Source organism: Acyrthosiphon pisum, chromosome A2 (genome assembly GCF_005508785.2).
Source record: "Acyrthosiphon pisum isolate AL4f chromosome A2, pea_aphid_22Mar2018_4r6ur, whole genome shotgun sequence".
NCBI lineage: Eukaryota > Metazoa > Arthropoda > Insecta > Hemiptera > Aphididae > Acyrthosiphon > Acyrthosiphon pisum.
The window spans coordinates 11,358,850-11,375,455 of record NC_042495.1 but is presented as its reverse complement, the minus strand read 5'-3'; the positions used below and the strand labels follow the sequence as shown (position 1 = coordinate 11,375,455).

The 16,606-nt window shown below is 30.9% G+C and overlaps 2 protein-coding genes across 3 annotated transcripts in view; one reads left to right on the top strand and one right to left on the bottom strand.

Moving 5' to 3' along the window:
• The window catches only part of LOC100161290 (carboxypeptidase D), a gene marked incomplete in the record, with an annotated part of 36,210 nt that extends 24,588 nt beyond the window's left edge, over positions 1–11,622 (top strand). Inside the window, 14 exon segments of the mRNA XM_008181194.3 lie at positions 1,962–2,153; positions 3,242–3,333; positions 3,897–4,100; positions 4,333–4,742; positions 5,335–5,617; positions 5,697–6,064; positions 6,166–6,247; positions 6,308–6,394; positions 7,274–7,525; positions 7,587–7,719; positions 7,792–7,908; positions 7,990–8,142; positions 8,208–8,378; positions 10,991–11,622. Of these exon segments, the coding sequence (XP_008179416.1) occupies positions 1,962–2,153; positions 3,242–3,333; positions 3,897–4,100; positions 4,333–4,742; positions 5,335–5,617; positions 5,697–6,064; positions 6,166–6,247; positions 6,308–6,394; positions 7,274–7,525; positions 7,587–7,719; positions 7,792–7,908; positions 7,990–8,142; positions 8,208–8,378; positions 10,991–11,076 (2,630 nt within the window).
• On the bottom strand, positions 11,483–15,105 carry LOC100573588 (zinc finger protein 181). Of its 2 annotated transcripts, none has more exons than XM_016803818.2 (8): positions 14,360–15,105; positions 14,203–14,277; positions 13,861–14,099; positions 13,507–13,805; positions 12,529–13,451; positions 12,236–12,467; positions 11,927–12,175; positions 11,483–11,848 (listed from the first exon to the last, which is right to left on the bottom strand). In XM_016803818.2, the coding sequence occupies exons 3-8, from the start codon at positions 14,090–14,092 to the stop codon at positions 11,612–11,614; spliced, it is 2,172 nt and encodes a 723-aa protein (XP_016659307.1). In that variant the 5' UTR covers positions 14,093–14,099; positions 14,203–14,277; positions 14,360–15,105; the 3' UTR covers positions 11,483–11,611. The 2 variants fall into 2 exon arrangements, with proteins under 2 accessions (XP_016659307.1, XP_003240054.1); XM_003240006.4 differs by having other exon boundaries at positions 14,211–14,277.
• Positions 15,106–16,606: the final 1,501 nt, after the last annotated feature.

The window sequence follows — 16,606 nt, the reverse complement described above, 5'->3', positions numbered from 1 at the left end:
AAAAAAAAAATGGTGTCCCCCATTTAAAATTCCTGGCCACGCCACTGTATAGGTAGGTAGTACATTTTTAAATATTTAAATACAATTTAAGACTTTTTGAGCGACTATCATATACCATTAAAATAACTTTTAAATTTTCTTAACATTTCGGGGGGGGAGGGGCTGCACCCCCCTCAGCCCCCCCCTGGCTACGCCCCTGATAGATCATAAGGTAATTGTTAATACATATTTAAATCATAAATTAGAAACCGGCAAAACCCCACTTTTGTTTATTACTCCAATTAGGTTAGCAAATTTCAAATTACATTCGTTTTATGTACCTATACAGCTATAATACGTCCTACTTAATTTTAAAATTTAATAATAGAATAATAGTATATTATTTATAGACTTAATGTCCCTAAATAAACTAGGTAATATCTGTCCATTGAATTTGAATATACAATAGGTACATAATATATATAGATATATAGATATATATAGTATATAGTATGTGCGCACAGGGTGTTTTAGGTTATTTCGTACAAACATTAAGAATGTCAGATGTTAGTGGAATCGAAAACGAAGACCTATTTATGTTTTGCGTACCTACTTGAGGGAAAAGGGGACTTACAAGTTACATTATCCAACTCAAGAATTAAGGACTTGTCCTCGAAAACTTAATTTTGAAAACCCGCGTGGTATATCATTTAGGGGTATTGAGGAACTATAGGTTGTCCTATATATATATTAGAAAATTAATTCATGATTAAAATAATAATTTAAAGATTAAATGATAATTATCGTTCAAGTAATAAAAATCAAACCTGGACATAAATGAGTCAAAAAAGTTAAAGTTAAGTTAATTTTAACTTAATTTAATATTCATTAACTTAACTAACTTAAGTTAATATTCAGAAGCTTCTATTAAATTTCCATGCTTTTTGACCCGACGAATACAATTTATTGATATTTATAGAAAAAAATCTAATAAAAAATTGGAAACTCAAAAAAAGTCTAAATTGTATGGTGTATATAAAATACTAATATAAACATTCGTGTATCTACGGTCATTTGTTTTAGAGTTTCACTAAAAACCAAAATCGATTTTGAGTAAAAATTCCCGGCTTTCCTTATTTTTTTTTTTTTGATTTTTCCCAGCACTTGAAAACTACCGTGAATTTTAAATTTTGACCAATGCACCAACTAGATTCACTTTCCCGTTGAACAAGATATTGAAGTTGAAAATCGAAGCATTATCTCGACTACTATTATCGTGTACAGACACAAAAAAAATTTTAAAAAACACATAATTATAAAATTGATCGCTCTGCTCTGCTCGCTCTGCTCAGAATCTAAAAAGTAGAGTATGTGGGTACCGATTTAGGTATTGTGTGGGTCACTGTAGTCTGTAATGGGAGATTTATATTATATTTTCTAGATTCTTTGGTTACAGTTTGAACTACTTATGACAAACCTTGTATTAAATTTTCAGTTCTTGGCTACAAAAATGGTACATATTATTATACAAATTTAATTAGACAATAATTTTTAAATTTTTATTATTTTAGTTTTGTCAAAATTTGAACATTAAATGCTTAAATGAAAATCGTGTCTATATTATATCTTTCAATTTTTTTGAACTGCTATATTAATATAATAACAACTTATGACTTATGAGGAACCTTGTATTACATTTCAAGTTTTCGACCCAATGAAAAAGTTTTCATTGATATTTATTTTATAGAAAATCTATGATTGTCTAACCTTGACCCAAAAAAATATCAACTAGATAACTTTTTCTACTAGAACTCATCTTTAACTGATGGAGATTTAAATCTTCAAAGTATCGTCAGATACAAAAAAACCTACCGTCATTGTAGTTTGTAAACTCAATACACATTACCAACTCCGCCATAAAATTGTGGACGAACGTGTCCGATGAATGAGCAGCAGAAATATAATATATGTATCTGGTTTAGGCAAACCGGAGTTCAAGTACGTTGCCAACATGCACGGGAACGAAGTGATCGGTCGGGAAATGTTGCTGTTGCTTGCGCAGTACTTGTGCCAGAACTACGGTATCGACCAACGCGTCACCAGGTTGGTTGACGGAGTGCGGATACATCTGATGCCGACGATGAACCCGGATGGATACGAAATATCCACTCAAGGTATTAATATGTTGTCGTAATTTTAGTAGGCTTGCATGCCTGCACCTACAGCAGATTGCAGCATGGGCAATCGCAGACATTTTTCTTGGGGATGGGGGCAGAGATAATTAAAAAAAAAAATTACGATTTTGTTTTAAAGAAAGCTCTTAACTTTAACACCTATATTATAATACCATATAAGGTCTAAAAAGTATACAAATTATACCGAAAAATAAGGTACCTAATAATTCATAGGTGGAAAAAGCGTTTGAGATTCGGGGGGGCTAGAGCCTTACTACCAGAGGTCACTAATTAATATTTTTGAAGGCCATATTAGGAATCTGGAAATTGTTCGAGGCCCGAGGGCCATCAAAATTTCAGACGTCGTTAAAAACAAACGAACAAAAATGATAAACTACAACACTCATACTTACTTTCTATGATATTAACGGTTTTTGCTATTTTTTCTTGTCTGCGGGCAACATGTGAACCACAGGCCACAGCGTGCCTTTTTATGACCCCTGCTCTACTATGTAATAATATTGAATAAGCTTAAAAAAATTGTAGGGGGCTATTGAATTTTTTTTAGGAGGGCTTAACCCCTCCAGCCAGCCCACTATTTGTGCCTATTCTACCTATCTACTGGGGCACAGGCCACAGATATAATTATTGCCCTTAGGCGCATTTATCATTAATTCAGCCATATGTATATAAGTACTTATACAAGTTATACTAAACTATTGATTAAACAGTTTTATTCTAGTTTCATGTTTAGAAGTATATGATAATTAAACAAAATTGATATTTACATAATGTACTATTTTGAAATTTCAAAAAACTGTTTCAGTATCTCTATAGTATAGATAATCTGTATATAGTATTATAGTGTGACGATAAATACTTTAAGTTAATTGTATTCATATTAAAGTAATAGTTATTTGCTGAAAATAATAAGGCACCTATAGATAGGCTATAACATAGAATATTTTAATACTTATAGGTAGCATATAATAAACGAAATTTAAAAGTAGTAATTTATGTAGATCATTACACATTTACACGAGTATTCTTATTTAAGTGCCTATAATATACGATGTTGTTCACCGCAGGAATCGAAGACGTTAACGACGTGGTTGGCCGTGACAACGCAAACAGAGTAGACTTGAATCGAAATTTTCCGGACAATAGACATTCCTTGCACGTGAGTACCCAACTTATACATACATGCTACAATTATGAATAAATAGAAATAACACCAAAAACACCGACCCTATGTCTAAATCCGGTGACTTTTCAAACAAATCTTTTGTGGATATGGATATTATATTATTGCTGGCAGGCACGTTCTATCATTATCCATTGATTAAGCATAGAAATACTAGTATTTAATATTTATATTTAATAATGTAGTTGAGAATGACCAATATGGTTTTAAAAATCAAAAATGCAATTTTTGGACTTTGTGTGCTCATTGGATAAAAATTGAAAGGAATATACCTATAGTCACGTATCTACTTAGCTTTTATAACCTATAATATAGAGCTAGAAAAAGCGTTTGATAATGTGAGCTAGAAAGATTTTCCAAACATGCCAATAAACAAATCATTTTATATTAAATTTTAATATTTAATAATTCATTGTTGTATGCGTGTTTTCTGTTTTAAAAATGTTTAATATTAGGCCCGGTTCCCTGTAAGTCGACGCCTAAATTTTCTAAATCATATACCTACTATACTAAATTTTAAATCTCGCTGTTGTTTACAGTTATCAAAACAAGAACCGGAAACCAAAGCAATCATCGAATGGATCAAAAGCATTCCGTTCGTTTTGAGTGCCAATCTACACGGTGGAGCTCTTGTAGCCAACTACCCTTTCGACAGCAGCCCGATCGATGGTAATTCCAATCCACAGGCTTCGTATACCCCCGACAACGATGTATTTGTGCTACTAGCCAAAACATATTCTATGGTTAGTAATCATCGTTGACGGCCGTTGTGGAAAAATAATCCGAACGGTTGTCGATGTGATTTTTTTTATTATAATATTGTGTCTAATGAAGTCATTTCGAGAGGTTTTTTTTCTAAGGAATGATATGTAATTGGCCCATTGATAAATAATTCCAATTTTCCCCTACTTGTGACATTTTTTTCCCAATGACAGTACTAATTTTCAATCATAAGCCATGTTCGTTTGTTCGCAGAACCATCCGAAAATGCATTTGGATAGCAACAAGTGTGCAAACGATACAACGTCTTTCAAGGACGGAATAGTCAACGGTGCCTCGTGGTACAGCGTGGTTGGCGGCATGCAAGACTTTAACTACTTAAACACAAATTGTTTCGAACTCACATTCGAGCTGGGCTGCACCAAGTTTCCATTTCAGAGGAATTTGGAAGGTTACTGGCTGGACAATCGAGAGCCGCTGCTCACTTTCATGGAACAAGTGAACAGGGGTGTGAAGGGATTTGTGCTGGACGACAAAGGGCACGGTGTGCGTAACGCGGACATATCGGTCGTGGGCATTGAACACCCCGTGAAATCGGCGAGCGATGGCGATTACTGGCGGATATTGGTGCCGGGAGACTATGAAATATCGGTGACAGCATATGGGTAAGAAAATAAAATTAGAAAAATATAAATATTAGATGAAACGGTATAGCTTTGCTTGAAGCTTATTTTAATTTTTTTTTTATTATATGTAAATAGGCTTTTTTCTTATGCTATGTACTTTATTTATATAATATATCTTCAAATTCCTAATCATGATTCCCTAGTCACAACTAATCATTACAGTTCCAATTTCAATACTTTATATTGGCAGGTCGTTACCTATTGACTAAATTTACTTATAGTGCATGATGACCCAACCCTTACATTTTTACAGTCATTAAATTCTACATTTATTAATTAATTTATAAAAATGATACGAGACAACCCAAAAAACGAATTAGAATAGTACTATAATAACTAGTAAGTAATTACATTTTTTCAAACAAAATTATTAGTTTTGGAGACACGGAACTATCAGTTCCCTATAATGTGCTTGGGTTTATTACTAAATTGTAAACTAGTGCAATAAACAATTTCTTTTTATAATAATGAGTGCATGGCCACACACATTACCAAAAAATTACAATTTAGAACCTTTTTGAGGATTAATTTCCACCAGGTTTAAGGATGCGCTTCATTGTTGTGTTTATAGGTATAAAAGGAAGACTCAGTCCGTCCATGTTTACAACTCCACGACACCCACTTGGTTGAACTTTACGTTGCTCAAGGAAAACCTTGATGAATGGTCTCAAGTCAATGATTTTGGAATAAGATCGAATGTGATTAAGATGAACAATTACAATACGAGAGCATTGTTTCTGAGCAATCTTAAAGAATTGGAAAATAGTTTGTCGAATGTAGCCGAATTAGTTCCGACACCTAGTTCTTTAGACCACGGTTCAGCGGAAACAATTCAATTTAAAGTCACTGAAAATGTAAGGATGAAATTTATGTATTTAATGATAGCAATATGTGATATAATTTAATACATTTATACTTTTTGTGCCTATATAGGTGGGGTCACCCGACGAATTCAAATTCAAAATTGCCATTTTGGGTGGACTGTACATCAATGAACCTGCAACTCGGGAGATATTATTATTTTTGGCTAGACATTATGTCGAGGGTTACAGAAAAAAGGACAAGGACATAGTTTTGTTTTTATCAAAAGCCGTGTTACATTTTATACCTTACTTTGAACAAAACGAGAATTCTTATGAAAAGATATGTTCGACCGACGATCAAGCTGTAGTTACCGCACCACTATTGATAGCCACTAACCAACAAAATGAGCAGAAGACCACTGATAACTTATGGAAAATGTTACAACGAGAACAGTTTGATATGATGTTCAGTCTGGAAGGTGGATCTATTTCAATAAAGTTAGTTTATCTCATTACTATAAATTATGTTATGAGTTATATAGCTATAGGTATGCAACTTTTAACAGCATTTAATGTTCTATACATTTATTATTTTATAGGGGTCCAACAATTCATCCAAGGAACACAATTTCCATAATACTACAGGATTATGAAGAATTATATTATAGTAACTTAAAAAGTGTAAGTTATCTTATTAAATACTATAATTTTAAAAATTTTATATTTTTATTGTATGTTTAGACTTGCGGTGAGCCATTAGATCGTAAAATCAATGATGTTAAACAAAACGTCTTGGATACATTCAATAATGTATTAAAAATTAAAACTGTACGTAGAAAATGTATAATTTTGTACAAGTCATAACTTAAGACTTAAGTGAATGCAAAATCTGCATGTGGTCCAGGCACGTATACATACAATAGTTGTGTCATTTATTTATATCAATCATCGATGATTACAAGATGAAGATTACTATCCCCCCCACAAAATTTTTTTGTGTACGTGCCTGGTGTGGTCTCTGTCCTACAAACTTACAACACAGCTAATCAGGCAGAATCAATTTTTTTTTTGTTAGTATTAAGTGGATCAGTGGAGGACAGTTTTTAAGAAGTTGGAAATAGGTAATTTTCAAATTACATGCATGTGGTTCTTGTATATGTGTGTGTAGAATGTGATCATTAGTGTGTGTGACGGTGCGTAAAATAAATAGCGGAGCGTTCCCGCACAGGCATGTACAAGTCACCGCCGCGGCATTGCGCGACTGAACGGTAAACAATTTATGTTCATTTGTATCTACTAACTAATTTCTTCCATCCTACTACCAACCGACCTAACAAAGAGATAATTTTTCCACATTTTAAGATTTCTGATTTAAATTCCAAATAATCAACATTTGAAAATTCTGAAATTTCAAAATATTTTAACTAAATTTATAGTTGTTGGTTGAAGGGGAGGGGGGGAGAGTCGAAATTAGGAAAAGAAACATACCAATCTCAAGTACACATAATAACGAATTCAAATCAGTTTTAAAAAGTATTATCTCTTTTTTCAATTCACTATAATGTTGAATCTAACGACACAAAAAATAAGTTCTGTTAAACATAGATTTGTCATTTTGTACATTTGTAAGACAACGATAACACGTCATGGAGGTTGGGTATCCTCTTATTTCTTAATATAAAAAAACTAAGAATTTATTTATTTCAGATGGCATTACGTTTAACTTGCTGTAACTACATAGATCCGTTAGAAACAGTGTTTGTTTGGATGGAGAGTTTCCATATGCTCAAAGTCATCATAGAAAACATTCAAGGTGTTCAAGGATCAGTTGTAGATAAATTAGGCAATCCTATTCGGAATGCAATCGTAAGAATAAATATGTTTGCTGATGTTTATACAGTCACTCCTAATTCTGCTGTTTTTAAGGCACACTTGCCGATAGGTTTATATAATATTCATGTGAGTTAAGTTATTTTAGACTATGAAAAATATGATCAAAAGTTCACTTGTGTTTATTTAGGTCAAGGCAACCGGATATTTGATGAAAAGTATACCGATAAGTGTGCACCGTGGAATTATTACTAATATCAAAGTTATCATGTCACATGTTGGCCATGGTTCTGTAACTCTAGGATTAAACGCATTGGTTAAGGGTAAGTAATATTTTTTGACATTAACTAATATTGTCTTTGAACATTTAAATGTTATAAACTGTATTGAATTAGGTTCTGTTATGGATATTGAAAACAGACCAATAGAGGGTGCAATCATAACGGACGATTCATCTTCTTCGGTGTCCTCTAGTTATCATAATGGGACTTATAAATTATATGTTGGAGAAGGTTGAATCTATTGTTACTTATACATAAACTTAATTAAGGTAAATTATTTGTTTTGTAATTATATACAATTTTATTTTAAAGGTATCAGAACTATACGAGTAAATGCTCATGGATATTACACTTCCATAAAATCAATAAATATTCAAGACGACAAACCTCAGACAGTGATTTTTAAATTAATTAAAGACGAAAGAGTTTTTAATATGCCAAGGTTGATGTTTATAGTCCTTACAGGTAACTGAAATAAAAATAAATTAATTTTTCAGGCAAAAATTTAAAACTTATTTTTTATGTTTTAGTTTTTGTAATCTCCATTGTTGGAGTAAGTTGGTATCATTTCTACCTTAGATGGAAAACTGGAAGACCGTCGTCATTCGCCTATAGAAATGGTTTTGCATTGCTGCCACAAAAACCTTATCTTTTTGATGACGATGATGAAGTGGAACTATTTCGCAACCCAGTCATTAAAGGTAAATTTACTTATAAATATTTAAATATAATCAAGGTTTCAAAATTTTACGGCGTATGGAAAATGCTGATATAAATATATGCTAAACATTTATTGAGTACGGTTATTTGTTTTGACAAAGTACAACTAAATATAAAAAAGCAGGTAAGTGGATGTCACTCTGCTGTACAGTAGATTACAAGTGGATAATTGTATATTGGTTGTATTAGACATGAATTCAATGATAAAATATCTTTGTATAAGAAAAACGATTCTGAGCGGAGACGGTTTGTCAGTCTAGATATTTTATATTTTGTTATTATTTATTTTATCATGTAAGTTGAATGAATATTAAAATATTATAATTTTTTATTCGTTTCTATGGTGATAAACAAAGAGTTAGAAATTAAAATCCCATTTTTAGTGTTTTTTCGTGATTTTCCGGTGGTTTTTCCCGTGGCATTAAATAACTGTTGAGAAAATCGAAAAATGACCTCTCTAAAGTTGATCCAATTTGCTAAAAGATAAGGTATTATATGTTGAAATCGAAACACTCCTTCTGGAAGAAATTTTGTATACAGGATATAAAAAGAAAAAGAAAAAGAAAAAAATAAACACCATTGTAAAAACAATAGCTTCCTCGCTCCGCTCAGAATCTAAAATTAATCAATAAATTACCGCTGAATATCAAATGTTCAAAAGCTCATTAAAATATAAAGTTCCGTTTAAGTACACTATTTTTGTTTGTTATAGATAAGAAAACTTATGCAAAATCTTCTATTAAAATTTTTAATTTTAGGTATGATAGGAAAAACTTTAATGAATTTCTAACTAAATAATAATTTACAACATTTGAAAAATTTCTCATGGCTATCAATAGCTGAAAAAGTTTCAAAATTGTTTGAAAATATTACCATGTATGGATGACAATCGTTTTAAAATTGAGTAAAAATTTTAAATATCTAGGTTTATTTGTTTTTAAGTTACAACAAATTATCAAAAATTGATTGATGAAGATTCTTTACTTTACCTATGAAAATCCAACATCGTAAAAATTTGAATTCAAACACTCATAAAAATTAATGTTGCTTTTCGGTAAACTTTTTTTTTTGATCAAGTTATGTAAATTTGAGAGGAGTTTTCTTTCAACATTTATAATGTTAGCTTTGAAAATTAAACCATTTATGAATTTCTAACTGAAAAATGTTTGATATTTTGTTGAATTTTGTCAAAATTATAACTTCAATTGCAAATAAAAAAAAACATGCCTATGTATTTCTGATTTTTTTAAACTAATATTTATGAAACCTATAGAAAATCTTTTATTAAATTTTGAAACTTTTTTACTGAAAAAAAAAATTACAAATTTCTAAAAATTTCTCAAGGCTGTAACTAGTCCAAAAAGAATCCAAAAAAAATATTATGAAAATGTTTCGATTTTTGTGAAATGCTAATATAAATATTTGGTGTTAATTTCAATGGTCTACGATTATTAATTTTTGAGTTACACACACAAAAAAATAAAAAATTGATTTCCTCAAAAATTGGTTTTGCATAAAAATTATCACTTTTCTTTTTCTCGGTGCTTTCTAAAACTACTTGGAATGTTCTATTTTGACCTCCTAATAGTACCAACTAGGTTCACTTTTCTACTTGAAAATATGCTGATCTCAAAAATCAAAGCAGTGGCTATCCAAAATGTTGCTGACAGACACATCATTGTAAAACCAATACATTCACTCACAAATATTTACAGACAGTATATTTTGATTACTTTGGTATAAATGTATTAACTAACAATTCTCTCAACTTTAAACTTTGAATTTACTAATAGTTACAATATAATTTTAAAAATCTGTAAAACAGGATATTAATATATTGTTTAGAACTATTATTAATTTAAAATAATTTTAAGGTGTCTATTTAATTTTGAGACATTCCAATTGAAACCACTGGTATGTTTAATAATAATTAAATGTAACTCTTATTGCAGTCTACTATTAGGCGTTCACTTTCTTATTTTAGCAAAGAATAAGGCATACACCTATGCAACAAAGGTTTAACTTATATATTTATTACTTATTTCCACATATTATGTGATTGATCATATACATTTATTTGAGTCTTTTTCGTCAAGAATTCTGATTCATACATTTATCAACCCTAATATTTTGGTGTGCTTTAATCATTACTATGAGTTCTATTTTTAGATTCTGAGTGAAACAATTTATAGGCATTTAAAGTTTGAATTTTGACAAAATGTATTAAATTTAAAATTTAATTATCATTTTGTAGTTAAAAATGTTATACATTTTTAACTTTTATAGCTAAGGATTAAAAATTTAAAACAAGGTTCCACGTAGATAGGTAAATATATAAATTACTTTATTATTACAATAATAACAATAATATCATCAAATATACTTAATAATATCATAGGCTGACTGACCGTTTTCGCTCAGAATCGTTTTTCTTATACAATGATATTATATCATTGAATTCAAATTTAATACCATCCATTACAGTGACCCACTTGTAACCTACTGTACAGCAGAGCAATACCCACTTGTCTACCTTTTTTAAATTGTATTGCTTTATTAATGGGCAATGTAATAATTTAACTATAATTTACAGATTCTGTGACTAGGCCATACCACGATGATTCAGACATAAGTTTCACAGATAGTTCAGAAGAATCAGTACCTTGTTATGTTCGGTAATCATTTAAAACTCACTATATTTTATTGTAAATTTAAGAACATGTCCAATGTGCTATACTACTTGGGGGCCAAGTCAAAATTTTGAATTTCCATTATATACTTATCAGCGAAAGCATGTGGTTAACATGTTTTAATGGGAAATCTATGTCTTGTTAAGTAGCACCAGTAGTGGAATCCTTAATTGTTCAAAATTTAAGAGGCCTATTAATTATTATTATACTGACCCTTTAGTAAGCGACATTTTATTTTATAAGTTTATATATATTACAAATATGTTTAACATCACATCTAACACATACTAAAAAGTGTATTTAAGTCATTATTTAAGAAGATCAATGATAATTTGCACCACATTTATTGTTACTTGTTAATTAATTTAAACAAATGTATAACCGATCAGACCTTGTAATAACTATTCTGGTTTTTAATTAATAAATTCATTACATTTTTTATACTTGGAAAATAAGCTTGATGAACAAAATTGTAATGTTAAATTGTTAACTAAAATTTTATATTTTTGATATAAAATTAAAAACTATTCAGTTATGTTGTCTTCTTTATTTGATTTGATTTCATGTTCTCTACTCATATGGGTATCTAAAAACAGTTGTCTTCCAAATGCTTGACGGCATAGTATACAACTAAATTTGAGCCGTCCATCTGCGTGCATTTTCAAATGTTTCTTATAATTACAAAATGACACAAATGAACGATCACAAATGTCACATTTGTGCTGAACCATATGCTCTTGGACATGATTACTTCTCGACACCTTCAATAAACATAAAAAAAATATATAATGAATAATAGTAAATGTATATACCTAATATTTTATGTAAATATGGCTTACCCAATTCTTAAAATATCTAGGACAATAAAAACATTTAAATTGCTTAATACCAGAATGGCCTTGTTCGTGATTGACTCTACTGCTTGATGCACTGAATGTTTTATCACAACCTTCATGACGACATTTATAAGGGCGTTCTTTGGTGTGTACACGCATATGTTTTTGTACAAGATCTTTGAGTCTGAAACAACGACCACATACTGGACAGGCAAAAGGTTTCTCACCTGTGTGCACTCTTTCATGGTTTACCTAAAATATGTTATATTGTATAGTTTTTAGTCCAAAAAATGAAAAACATGATAAAATTACTTTCTCAATAGGTTTAACGAAAGTTTTTCCACAGAAACGACATTCATGTAATCGACGTAAACGTTCAGGGGGTTCAATATGTGTGATGGCATGATGTTTCAAAGAGTTTTTATCATTAAATTGAGCATCGCAAACATCACAGACCAATATTTCACGAGGTTTGCGTCGCATTTCGTGTGCTCTTTGATGACACCGGAGACGAAATTCCGAATCGTAACATTTATTGCATATACTAAAATAATTAAAGGTTAATAATTCAAAATCAAGCTGTATATAATGAATTTTAGTCATACTTGCATAGAAACTTTAAGTTAGAAAATTCTGGATTTTGATGAGCAATTAAATGTGTGTCCATCATTTCAGGTGCTACTGGTTGATCACAAAACGGACATTTATTTGAATCATTTATGTGTACCATAAGATGTGTTCTTAAATAACCTTCTGAATCAAATTCTCCTCCACAATGTGGACAAGTATGCTTTGATCGAACATTAGGAATTGTACGACTATTGTTTCGGATGGCTGGATTTTTGTTATCAACATTTTTTTTAGATTTTTGTGCAATTGCATCATCTTCTATGCAATTATGTTTGTTTAACTTGGACCAATGGTCAGATTTTACATTACATGCTAAACACTTCCAAGTTAACGATAAACAATTCTCTAATTTTTCTAAATGAGAGTATTCATTACATTCAGATGCTATTTCTAGTATTGGAATAATTTTGCAATTAGTTGGTTTATTTTGAAATAATATTTGCTCAATATGAAATTGATCTGTATCAGATTTTAATCGTATAATACGGATTCGTTTCTTGAAACTCAATTTACGAGCTTCGACTTGGAAATAATCATTAACCTTATCAGTAACTTGATGAAGTAAATAAACAGGAATATCAAAATACCGATCGCCATATGAATCGGTGATGCAATGATTTGAATAAACATTGGCAGACAGTTTGCTGGTATAATTATGATGCACGTTGTTTTTAATTTTTATATTATCATCTTTTGTTTCAACTAAATTATCTGGAATAGTTTTTGAAGTTTTTGTTTTTTCTGACTTAATATCAACCAATTGTTTCATTGCCACATCTTTATGGTTTGTATAAAAGTAGCCATTACCCCATTTGGTCCAAGTTCCCATCTGAGGAATTTGTTCGCTTGTGGTACCAGGACTGTCTTTTAATGCATTATTGAGGTCATCTTCAATTACCTACACATATAATATGTTTAATGAAAAGCAAAGATTTATTTTTGAAAAAACCCACCTGGAACACGACATCTTGACCTTTGTGACAATTATTTATATGTTCCTGAACCGATGGAAAATGTATATTACATTCAGAACAGTGATAAGGATTTGGTTCTTCGAGAATTTCTGTTTCTGTTGTTTCTGGTGGTCTCAATGTTTTAGTTGGATCATCAATAGTAAATTCTTCAATAAATTTCTTAACTCCAGTTTCTACATCAGTATCAGTTTGCCGTTCATCATTCTGATAATCCTCTTCTCCCACAAGATTATCGAATTCTCCAATTTCATTCTCTGGTTCCCGTTCCGGTTCGTCATCTAGTTAGAAAAAATAAATAAATCAGTTGTACAAAAATTGGAACACTTGACTTGCCATCTGGATATACAACGATCATTTCATTGTTTTCGTGCATGGATTTATCAACTTCTTCTTCCTTATGGTTGCAAATCTTATCCAAATGAACGACTAATGAGTTGATGTCATCACACTGTTTTCCACAAAAGGGACACTGAATATTTGTGGTCAAACTTAACAAATGATATTTCAATAACGCCCGGTTGGAAAACCTATCCTCGCAGCAAAGCGGGCACGCGACGCTCTCCATGAAAACGCTAAAACAAATATTGAAGAAAAATGTATCTAAAATCGTAAGTATCCAAAACTATTTGCAACCACTGACGGACATTATATTTTATTGATCGATAAAGAACTCACGGACTTACTGTTTCGATAACCGCTGTCGTGTTAAAGTTCGGAAGTACAACTTGTCAACGATCCCCGGAACTGACGCTAACAAATTAATTATTTTGAAAGTAAAACACCAATGTCGATACAATTTGATTCATAGGAAAATACTAAATAGTGAATGTACCTGAATTTTTAAAATATACCGCCTAAACGCGTTAGTAACTTCAGAAATGTTATTGAATTACCGACCGCTGCGAAGCGGATAGTAGGACGACAGTTGTGTTTCGTTACCGACGTCAGACCTCAGACGAATATCTGTACCGCCATCGCCATGATTGTAACGTAGTTAACCACTCTGGTTACGCAGGGTTAACCAGAGTCCTGTTGTATGGTATTGTTTTGGTGGTCGTGTTGACGGAGCAGATTATGGTCGACAGGTTTGGGTACTTGGGTGACGCAAATAATGTACTAATGTATTATTATAGTTAAGTCAATACAACGGTTATGTTTAAGGACTAACTAGTAAGTAGACTTCAGACAAGTTTATTCATTAAATTCGTTTGAAACTTGTAAGAAACATTCATGAATCATGTCAGTGTGATAATAGCGTATTTGTGCTGTTAACTACGCACATGCGCAGAATTAAGGAACAACACGACTGCAGTGCGTTACACACGTTCACTGCGGGACCTATCACCACATTCGTCTAATGTCTATTAAAATTTAAATCACAGATGTATATAGAAGTCGGTGATTTTAGAAAAATTAAGGTCCCTTTTGCTGGGTGTCTATGTGACACCTGATGTGATATATATTTTCAAAAAAATTATTATAATTTATCACCCATAATACTGCAAACCTGTAAAAAAGCAGTAACAATAATTCGCGTACACAATTATTAGATATAATTTCACATATGGAGTATGGACATATTATGTCATATGGCATAAATGCAGTTTAGCTCCCAAGCAATTTTTTGGAATTTTCTTTCAAAATATGTGTTTTGAAAATAACATTTTTAAAAATGATACATTATTATGAATTTTTTTAACGTTCATAATCAATTAATATATTTTAAATTTTAAAATTGTTATTTTTTTCTGGGATTCGCAGCAATCACGTGATCTAGATAATTACTACAGCAGCTTGCTGACAATGACATATACCAAAGTCCATATGACCATATCCGGTCGGCGATCGCCTTGCAAGTTGCAGCTGCAGCCTGCAAGGATATAGGTGAACCGCGGACTAAGGGCCAGTTGCACCGTCTCTGACTAAAGTTAACCGGAGTTAAGGGCCAGTTGCACCGTCTACGGTTAAACTTCGATTAAGCTTAATCAGCTGATAACAGATATTAACCGGGCAAATTCGGCCGATTAAGAAATCTGTGAGGTAAACAGACGTGATCATGTGTAAAATGGATACGAAACAGAAAGGTCATATCAATATTTTTCCGAATCCGCCCGCTACTCAATACTCACTGTTTGTCACAATATAGACATATTAATGTATTAACATGGTTTGGCATGACAGCTATATAGCGCTTTATAGGATTCTCCTAGTTAACACAGAACAATCCAATTGAAGTGCTATATAGACATAATATAGTAAGTTGTCATCATAGACCTATAAAAGAATATCTGAATATAAGTTAGCCAAAAGTGAGAAGGTTTGCCCTCACAAGTCACAACTGTACAAGTAACTTTGTAAAATATTACTATTTGAATGTAACTCAATTTTTTTATAGATAAATATTATTTTATTAAGTAATTACACTTCGATAACTACTCAATTACTAGCTGGTTATAAAATTTGAAAATACCTAAGTCTTAAACACCTAATACTAGGTCTTAAGTAGTTAAGCCCCAAACCCCCTGTATACGTTCTTGTTAAATAGTGTAAAAAATGTGAGGGTTTGAGTACAACATGATATGTATATTATACGTAAAAAGATAATATTTTAAATGTAATAAACATTGTTGTACACAGAGATTTTAAATAATTATTTAAAATCTCTGGTTGTACAATACAAATATAATATAATATCATATAACAATATTATACTATAAATTATTTTTAAAAAATGTATTATTTTATGCGTGATAAGTACGATGTATTGGTACAAACAGTATAAATATTATACAATCTAAGCATAAAAATGTAGATATTTTTAGAAATATTAGCATCGATTAAACATACATATGTATATTTAATCAATGATATTAATACGTTACTTTATTATATAATATTTTGTATTGTATTATCATCGATGATTGGATATTTGAATTTAACATGTACGTAATAAATTATAAATTATTAATATTAATAGTATTAATATAAACATAATTAAATGATTAATAGTAAAATCAATAATTATTTTTAGAATATATTTAAAAACAAATATAAATATACGGATAGATTTTAAAGAGTT

Coding starts and splice junctions, on each gene's coding strand:
- LOC100573588 (XM_016803818.2), bottom strand. CDS start 14,092: ATGGAGAGCGTCGCGTGCCCGCTTTGCTGCGAGGATAGGTTTTCCAAC. Junction 13,452..13,506: donor GTCAAGATGTCGTGTTCCAG/GTGGGTTTTTTC, acceptor TTATATGTGTAG/GTAATTGAAGATGACCTCAA. Junction 12,176..12,235: donor TCGTTAAACCTATTGAGAAA/GTAATTTTATCA, acceptor AACATATTTTAG/GTAAACCATGAAAGAGTGCA.